General features: G+C 39.2%; 1 protein-coding gene across 1 annotated transcript in view; it reads right to left on the bottom strand.

Annotated features, from left to right (window-relative positions):
* Positions 1-636: 636 nt before the first annotated feature.
* Positions 637-10,442, bottom strand: part of NFATC2 (nuclear factor of activated T cells 2) — a 93,160-nt gene continuing 83,354 nt past the window's right edge. The window contains exon 10 of the mRNA XM_037403013.1: positions 637-6,396. Within this exon, the coding sequence (XP_037258910.1) occupies positions 6,341-6,396 (56 nt within the window). The 3' untranslated portion in view covers positions 637-6,340. The remainder of the gene's footprint in view (positions 6,397-10,442) is intronic.

The raw sequence follows: 10,442 nt of genomic DNA, 5'->3' as shown, positions 1-10,442 counted from the left end.
TTTTAATTCTGTGTTTTTAAATGCAAAGGATAATATTGATTCTGTTAAGGTAAATGTCTTTAATTGTATGCTATATAAACTCGACTCTTACTGAGACATAATGGGCTCTGGGCTTTCTTCCAGCACAGCAGTATGAAAATGTATCTGTTTGTGTCTCCAGTAGAGAAATGCAGAATTAAGCTTTAGATGAACAAAAATTAAATGGAGTCCACACCCAGTCTCCAAAAAGCATATATTGATACAGAAGGACATTTGCACAGATAGAAATTAATGCTACTAATTAAGCCAGGTCAAAACTCTGGAGTACCTGTTGATGCGGATGGTTTAGTGCTTTTTATTTGGGTGGTGCTGGCGGGAATAGAAAATTCGATGAGGGAACATAGTAAGAGAAAGTGAAGAAGTTCATAAAACTGTCACTGCATGTATCAGTCTATCTCATCTACAGAAATGGAATGGGCTCTCGATGCAAAGGGGTACTGGGCATCTCATTAACAAAGTGGTGCTCCATGCTCCGAAATCCTTATGCACACCCCTCTTGTGAGTATTTAGGAGGGCGATGAGGAATGAGGACAAGATGACTATATTAGTTTATCAAAGGTGATAAAGGTATTTAAGAATAGACCAAACACTCATGCAGCAGATGATATCCTTTCATTTATTGCTAAACTACCATAGTACAGGCAATATATAAAAATATTTTACAGATAGCAAAAAATCATTACATTGGAGGTTAACATTGTTGTTGTAGGAATGTGAATGGTATAAAACCTTTTCCGATTCTTAAAGTTAGGTTTCTGAATGAACAGCTTGATTAAAAAGACATCTGCCAGGATGATTTCAGCGACAATTGCTCGCTCATATTTATTAACATATGGTTTTACCTGAACATAAAGGGTAGAACTTCAGCAAGGAGGCTTGGACTTCTGTGAGGAGGGGATCACTTCATAATTACACATAATCATACACACATGTACACACAAATATGTAAGTCCCGATTAGGCCACCATTATTAAGACAGAACTGTAGCTTGATTCTCTGTTGCCAGGTCTCACCACACTACTTGTGTAGTAAGGTACTGATCAGCATCAGGAAAATAAAGACAGTTTAATCCTGGAATAACTGATTATTCCAACACCACATCCATGGATTTCTGGGCTATTACAGACACATAAATCATTACTCATTTTTGTGAGTCAGTCATTCTAGAACTTTCTACCCGATTTTGCTATTTTCTGAGAGTTATTGAAATAAACCTCAAATTACTAGCTTTTCCCAGATAACCACTCATCTGCAGCCTATACGATCTTACACAGTACCAGCACCTTCATTTGAAATTTATTGCAATGTGAGTTGGGTACCAATATTATATATATTTTTTTGTACCCCAGGAACAATGAAAATGGCTAAACAAATCTTTAACAGACTGTAATAGATTAGATACTGGCTGGTAGTTGAGCAAATAGCTACCAGCTGTCACCCACTGCAGTTATAAAGTAGCAGACATTAAAGACAGATGTCAATCTTATGTCAAACATTCAAAGAAGTGGATTACTCCTTCTGAACTGAGATGAATAAAGAATTATAACTTTCCAGGTGTGATGGCAAATAGATGCCTTACATTTACAGGTAAGAAAACACTGCAATGTAAACGATGAGGAAAACAGTTGATTTCTGGAGAATTTGGAATTCACCCAGTCTAAATCCAACATTGGTGTCTCTTCCTATTGCACAGGAATACATAATATAAATAACAAACACTTAGAATAGCAGATAAACTGGAACATCTGATGATTTTAAGTGGTGCAAAATTTATGAAGATCTGAATCAACTTACAATTTGAAATTAAGAGAGTAATTTTCTTGAATCCCATCTGGCAGATAACTGTTCCTTATTAAGTAGCAATTTGGAAAGAAATGCAGTGGGAAAAGTCAGATTGAAATATTTAGAAACATATTTCTGAAGCATTTAAAGCTGTCTTTGAAGTCTTTGGAAAATTTATCAAATATTTCTTTTTAGAACAATAACAATTCAACAACAATTGCATAGAAAATTAATACACTTAGAAAATGAAAATTGATCCTTTATAAATACTATCCTTAATCCAAAAGGTGTTGCATATTTGGTCAGACAAAAAGCATAGACACTTTTTTGTAAAGATATGGATTACAAAATATACTTTTAAAAACATGCTAGCTAATCTGAGAACTGTTTTAGATACGTTATTAAGCAGCAGTATTTTATACAATAGAGAATAACATAGTGCTGGTTTTGGAAATATTCTACATTCAGAAAATGCTGTATTCCTACAAGAAGAATGGAAGTGATACATATTTACATGGATACAAATAAAGCAAGTGCAAAAACCATGGCTCTTCTACATTCTTTCTACCAATAAAAACACATACATTAGACACTTCGTTCCATCACTGTTGTTCAGATCTTACATTTTGCTCATTCTCATGGAGAAAAACAAAAACGGGACTTCATACTTCATTGCAAGTATCTTCATGAGCAATTACTCTCCTGCCAAACTGTACTTCCAACGCTCATAACTGACAAAAAAAAAGTCATCCTGATATCTGTCCACTCCCATTCCACTCTCAGACTGTTTACATATCATGAATGATGATTTTATTCTACGTATTCATATATTTGATGCAGAAGTTTATAGAAGCTCATCCTGTATTTGCAGCCAAAGCTTGGACGGAAAAATGGAAGTTAAAAAAATGCACACACACACACAAAAAAAGAAAGAGATGAACTTTTGAGTTCCAACGAGCCCCATGTACTTTGCATGGTATAACTTTGATGGAAAAATGCATTAGAGTTGTTCACCCTCTAGACAATATATTTGGAGGCCTTTGGTACAATGGCAGGAAGGCACTGTGGTGAAACATTCAGATAACTGAGGAAAGACAGTATTTCCTCATGTGCAAATATGGCTATCTTCCAGATAAAGTGAGAACAAATTACTCACAAAATGGTATTAACTCTTCCAAGGTTAAGCTAATGCTTCTACAGAAAGAGCGCAAATAAGTTGTACTAAGTAACAAAATATTAATACTGGAAAAACACTGCTCAGCAAGAACAGGAAATAATTTAGTACTGTATATTTTGAAGTTCTTCAGCCTAGCTATATAATTTTAACATACTGGTTTTCTTTTTAAAAAGAGACAGCAATGCATAACGCTATGTCTGAGGATACTCCTTTTCTCCAGAAATAAATATAAAGTTGGTTAAAGCTGTATTATTTGACTAACAGTTGCATGTAAAAGCAAATAGAGTAGCACAGCCTGACCTCATGTAGCTGTAAATAAAACCACTAAAATGTAGTCTATATTATATACATCTTATGACCCCCTCGATCCAGTAGCTGGCTTCATGTGCCTGCAGACAGCTGGCTGACTGGAGCCAGTTATAGGATCGTGACTCAAGTTTGTAATGGGGTTGTGTGTGTTCGTATATCATCATATTTATATAATATAGCCATATAGGTATATATGTTTATATTATAAAAATATGCATGTATATGCACCTACACAAACACACATACAGATTAATACCTATGCATTAAAAATGAGGAAGAAATACAGCTAATGCAAGCACAAGTAAAGCACTTGTAGCACATTTTAAAAAAAATAAAATAACCCTCTCCCCCTCTCTACAGCAAAGTGCCCAAAGGGACACAAAAGAGCAGTGGAAATTTTGTCTTTTGGTTAAAGAGCGCATGTTTCATGGGTGCATCCTGCAAAGTAGCTTTGCTGGAGTGTTCCAGGGGCTCAGGAGCTTCCCTGCCTGGGTCCCTTTGAATGCTGAAAAGCCTTTGCTATAAGTCCACATTTTTCTTGTCTGCTATGCACATTTATTATGCCTTATAGTAAAAAGGGGAGAAAGATGCTTAAATGATCAGTGGGGGATAGTGGCAAAAATTAAAAATAAACATGAGTCCACATCACGAACATGCATATTGCAATTGCACATTGCAGGAGGACTGTGAGTGGATTTGGTGTGTGGTTATCTGACTTCAAGATCAGCCACTTATCTGTATACAGAGGACTATTGACAAGCAGTTGCTATCGACAATCACTAAATAAGCAGCAATATTTTTAGATTACATCAGTGCATCTACAGATTTGAAAAGACGTTCATGTTCTTCTTTGATAATCTATTTAAAATCCAGTAAGAGAAAAGCTTGTCAGTTATTTGGGGTTTTATGTGAATGGGGTTTTTTTAAACTTCTCCTATATGTCACAGGTTTCATTCAGAGAAAACTAGATGTTCATTTTTGATACTTCCAAGCATGAATTCTGTGAAACCGGCAGACACATTCGGTCTGTTCTTTTACTCAGATGCAGCAAAGAACTTCTGACAGGCAACTTTTGGCCTGAGGAATTGCTCAAAGTGATGCAAAACACCAGACTGCATTAAAAATCCATAGTATATGTCAGATTCTGGTGAAGTGGCAGTTTTAAAACAGTCCAAAATAGCTTATTTGAGGCATGTGAGCCAGTCAAAGTACTGTATGAGTGCTGTTTAACAATCAATAATTCCCCTGTGCAGAAGTCATTTCAGCTAGTCTGAGGTTCAGTTTTGTTTCCGTAAAAGTCAGCAATAAACCTGGCCATTTTCACCTCTGCTGGTAACAGGCGGTCAGGTCAGGTGTTCTGGGGAGTCTAATGCTTCTGTCTCCCACTCTAAAACTGACAGATGACCTTGCAGAACTTAAGCACCAACTTTTAGCGGCAGAAAATGTATTTTTCTCAATGCTCCTGAAATGTTTTCTGTTGAAACGAGCACATACTCTGCAGGGTTTGTGCAAGATCTTTCTTGCAATATTGGGGAACCAGTTATGCAGCCGCTCTGCTGGTCTGCTGTATTCATATAACCTAATTCCTGCTGTAAGCATGTGGACACGTAGGTATTCAGCAAAGTTTACTGTGAAACAACTGAAAACAGCATAGTTTCACTTTTTTTTTCTAGAACAGAGCTCAGGCTCTGCACTCTTAAAAGTATCAGTGTTCCTCATTTACAAAATTAGGAAATATTACTATGTATTTACTACCATGTTATGGATATCCTTTCCTGTACATTGATTATCCATTCACGATGCCTTTTTATCACACTGTGGGAGCAATGACACACCAAAATGTTATAAACTTGCTAGCCGTACAACTGCAGATGGCAGCGGTTATCTTTTATCATGATAAGCATGTGTCAGTACAGTATATTCTAACACATGAAGCAAAACATACAAACATACTAACTCACATGGAAATTTAACCTTTCCAGAAATTGCTCGTAGCTTTGCAAAGCTAAAGAGACAAGGTGAATATAAATAAGCGTATACTTTTTCTGGAACATATGGCTTCTGTAAGATGCAATTATTTTCTTCTGCAGCTTGTGTGGTTAAATATTACAGCTGCTAAATGAGTCAAGTTATGAGCCAACAGCAGGTTCTATACGACAAGAAACAGCAACAATTTCTTAGAGAGAAAATAACTAAAATGTGTTCATACACTGCCTAAATATTAACAAGGATCAATCATAAAATCTTTGGATTTACTGTGACTCCTATATATTAATTTCTGTTTTATCTGGGTTTATTTTACCCTGGGACAGGCGTTACAACTGCTGAATTTCTCTTTTCACTGGTTATCTGTGAGCATCCCTCTCCTTCAATTCCTACCCACTTGGACAAGAAAAATGAAGAAAGCTCCTGAATTCAGCTGACATCTACTGTTTGAAATACTGATCACAGTGCTCAGTCAGAAAAAAGTGGCTTTTGATCCCAGGTCGGTTAAAGGCCAAGCAAGCTTGGGTTGCCTCAGTTTCCTACAACTTCAAAATTTCTCAGAAGGGCTTAAGAGACCTGAGGGCAAGTCATTGTTAGTGAACCACAAAATGTCATTTTTCTTTTATGGAATATATTACTCTTTCTTCCCCCGTTTCCCACCCCACCCAAATAAGCACTAATATATAACCTCCTTTGCTTTGTGCAGTGTTCAGGAGTGACCTATCACTTCTCCCTTATTACTAAGATAGATCGATACATAGATAGATATTTTGCAGCAGGCTTGAAGAGTTTCCTCAGACAGATGCTCTGTTACATGAGAACAATACGATCTTTGGACGAAAGGAAGGGTGTCCTTCTTGATGTTTACAGAGAGAGGTGGCAAGTTGCTTAGTCAAGGCTGTCAGCTTGATGCCAATACATTGTTCCTTGCATTGAATTGGTGCCTTGAGATGAACAGTTAAGGAAGCAGGAGGTTGCAGGGGCATTGGAAGGATCTAAGAGGTCAGTTATGGAAGGATTCAGTAAAAGTTGTCTCACAAATCTCTTCTATGTCTGATTTCTGGCAGGGAGTCCAGAAAATTCCTTCCTGATAATTTCATTAACTGTGAAATAAAAGAAAGAGGAAGAAATGTTAGAGCACTTTCAAAATCACAAGAAGTAAAAGCAATCCTTGAGCAGTTTGCTGTTAAGCTGAAAAAAATCCCCTCTGTATTGGTAACACAATATTATTAAAACCTAAGACTTTAAGTCCTATTGACCCAGATTACACGTTTTTTGAAGGCAAGGGGGAAGAAGCGGAGAGAGGTGGTTTACACTGTGTTCAGCGTGCTTTAAGTACCGTAAAAACACAACTGAGAGTGTACCATGTGTCCAGTACATGCCACATCCTTTACATACACAACACCTTCCCTCTTTCACAGACACTTCCTTCACCCGAGGTAAAAAAGAAAAATCTGTACATATCTAAGCATTTTAACATTTTCATTAGGCTGAAATAAGAGTATTTTGAAAAGAAAAAGGTCAGGTTTGGAGAAAATACAGTGGACAGTGCTGAAAACACAGAGATTGTAATTCAGGTGAAAAAGTGTTGACTGTTTTGTGTTTGGTTTGTTGCTGTGTTGGGGTTTTTTTGTTTTGTTTTGTTTTTTAAATCTTGCTGTAGACTCTATTTGCTCTAATTTTTATCCTAGTTTGTTTGTAGATCGTAGCATAAGCCAACTTCCATGCACCGCTATGATACCCTGAGAGGCTGGGACAGGCCTGTTAATAAAGCTCAAGAGACGACACTGAAGAATTTTGATCTCTGTTCAAAAAACCAAAACAATATTACATGTTACATACAACAGCCATTCTCTCCTGTCTGCCTTTCACAGTTATTTGCCTAAAGCACCCTTTGCTGTCTCCTGGAACAACAATTCTGTAAAGGCTGCACTTTCATTAGGAGAGACCTAAAACATGAGCGTTTTGGTGCAGAACTCCAAAACTGCCTGTTTTGGGGCTCCATTTCACATGCAGGTCCTTGGCACTATATTCACCAAGGGGGTCCACAGTTTTGAAACAGTCTGTCTACTTTACAAATTTGCCTTAAAACCAGAAGACCAAATTTTCTAAGGTTTCAGACCCCAGATCTAAATGATTTCTCCCTGTTGACATTTAAGGGCTAAGACAAGGACTAACTGAAACCGAAGATGACCCTCATCCAAGACTGATTAATCCTCAAGCATGCAGCTGTAAGACTTCTCCATATTTAGGCCCATTTCTAACACGAAATATGATAAATATGAAAAAAAAAATAATTAGCATGGTGTTTCACCACTTCCCACAATTAAAAAAGCTGATGCCCAATCTCTTATTGCTTCTGGGAAGGGGAACACATGTATTAGTGTTCAATAGTTACAACTAGTAGTTTGAAATCTCCCTCCACTCTATGTGCAATGGAATTTATCTTTGAGAAAGTAAAATCTATGTTCTGTGCAAAGCTCCACCTTATTACTGTACGGATGTCTGTTGTGGTGGGATATACTTCTCAAGAACTTAGTATTCACACAGAGCGTGGCACAGGTGCTTGACGGGAGGAGCAGGGAGGCAGCCCTCTGCATGTCCGCGTACAGTGAAATCTCCTGAAGGGACAGTTTCCATCCCTCCGTGCTCAAAAATCCCACCACTAACAGCCCAGAGTTTAACTCTTTCTAATTCCAGGCAGGGAATGCCTGATTTCAACCAGACTGGTGCCTCTTGGGAAGGACAGAGGCAAAAAAGCACCACTGACAGCAGAACTCCTGTCCTCTCCTGCTGCCCAACTTTCTACCTGCCACCATCACCAGCTGGCTTCTACCAGCCTTTTGGGCTAGTTCTTGCAAATAAAGCACATGTGGCGTTTTTAATGTGTTGCTGCTCTGCAGTGTAAGCAAACAACCAGTGGGAGGTGAGGTTGGTCCACTTTCAGGCAAAAAAAAACCTCCTTCAGCTCAGCTAAGAGCTTCCTGTTTGCTCTACCCAGGAAATGAGAGGAGCAGGTCTTCAATGGAAATTTTTCACAGCCTCAGCTAAAAATAGCAGTGAGGTAAAAGAAGTGGGCACCCACTCTTACAGGGTCATTTCCTTTCTAAAAACAAGTGGGCTGAGACTGAGGGCCGCTTTATTTATCAACACGTTTGTTTTAGCAGCCAGTGTACCAAAAAATACTGTGCACGAGTTTCCTTTCATTTAATACAGCCACCACTCGTGGAAATATCCGAGCCAACCGTCACCTTCATTTAGGAAGGGTTAAATATAAAGTGAAAAATGAGAAGATAATTAAATGGAGTTTACTAAACCGACAGTCTTTTGAGGGGTCCAGTTCTGGTTCTGTTTCCCTGCCTGAGCTTTAAGCAAAGTGGAACCTGTTGCACAGCACCAGCAGAGCAGGAGCCAGCGCAGGCCCTCTGCTCGCCAGCCCCAGGCAGCTTGGACGGCGTGGTAAAAAGCTTACTCAGCCGCAAACTTCACTTTCCCTCCTTATGTGTTGCATGGGAGGTCAGCAGTAGGGTTTGTGGGCTGAAGTTACAGGGGCATTACAACCTGCCAAGCCTTAAAAGTTGCGGGGGGAACAGTATGAAACATTAACCCTATAGACGGGCTGCAGGACTGTGCTCAGAGAGCTGGGCTTTCTCTGTGCCAGCTCTTATGGGTGGCAAATGGGGTTTTTGTTGTAAACCTCTGGATGACAAGAGAGCTCCCTCTCATCAGTTGGCCTGTAGCCACCCTGAATTTCACCTAAATTCAAATGGTGAGGGAAGTTAGGTGCAGTTTAAGCTGGGCAACATTAGTCTGGCAGCTCTAAGGGCAAGATGTGCAAGTCAATGATTGTCCCAGCACAAAAAGCCCTCATCTACAACCAGAGCCCCTAAATCTAATGAATATGTAAATGTAACAGGAATAGATTCCAAGGCAAGCATCTCTCTCTCAGGTCAGAGTCACCTCCGGACTAAGTCTAGTGAAATCACACACCTTTCGTGATCTGCTCCAGATTTGGGAGCACATAGATCCAGATCCGGGTGTAATCTCAGTGATCTGGGTTTCAATAGTAGGTTGAACAAAATCAGCAAACTGAGAGATACCTAAACTTTAGAAGAAGCCAAGATCATGCGCTGAACTTGTTGTTCTGAACTCCCACCTGTCTTTTTTTGGTAGCATGGTTAAAATGTATCTCAAGCATCAGTTCTCATTATTTGCTCATTTCTAGCCCAGAGGAAATGGAGATGATGTGATTAATAAATAAAACATTGTTATTTAAGGTGCCTAGCATGCAGCAGCTCTAGAGCACACTGCTATTGATCCATTTAATGAGAGCAAAATGATTAAATGGGGCCATAAGGCCATACACAAAGATAATGAAAGATTAAATCATAGAAAAGGATATTGAAATTACAGCTGACGTCAGCTATCCGGACCAAGGAAATGCCTAGTTAGGCCTGAATCCCTTCAGCGTATCTCTGTTAGATACTGCTGTCATAGTATTACAACTGCCCCAGTGCTTGGGGATTCCCAAGTTAGCTGAATGCAAGAGGCTGGTTGAAATCATGGGAGAATCTCTGTGTTCCTCTAATCACTCGGCTTTGATGGGTTAGAGTCAGTCTCTCAGGCTCCAGTCCTCAAAGACATTTAAGACTCTAATTCACATCCTCTCAGATAGAAATCTGGAGTATATTCACTTGTGGGATGATAGTGGGTTGTATTAAATACCGAGCTCCAACTAGTAGTCCAGAGACAGAAAACAGTCTCCAATTTTAGCTGGCAATGAGTCAGGCTCTTTGTTATTGATTATATACGTGCACATACACTCATATGCATGCGTGCACACACATACACACACATGCACTGGAGTAACAACTTTACTAGTGTTATTCCACATATGTATCTGGAATAACACCAGTGAAGTCAATGTTGTCACAGCACTATACCCGTGGCAGTGACTGGGGTCTTGTGCCCTTTGGGGATCCTGCAAGGCTGAGGGGTCTTGTCAGAGGAGGCAAAGCTCAGCTCCAGCGGGCTCCTCCCTGCACCGGGCAGGGATCCTGCAATATTCCATGTTTGCTCTGCTGATGCAGCCAAGAAATGTTTTTACATGCAGAGCAAACACGAGACATGCAGGGAGGAACTAATGGCA

Source organism: Falco rusticolus, chromosome 10, assembly GCF_015220075.1.
Source record: "Falco rusticolus isolate bFalRus1 chromosome 10, bFalRus1.pri, whole genome shotgun sequence".
Classification (NCBI taxonomy): domain Eukaryota; kingdom Metazoa; phylum Chordata; class Aves; order Falconiformes; family Falconidae; genus Falco; species Falco rusticolus.
This window is presented reverse-complemented; position numbering and strand designations above follow the sequence as displayed.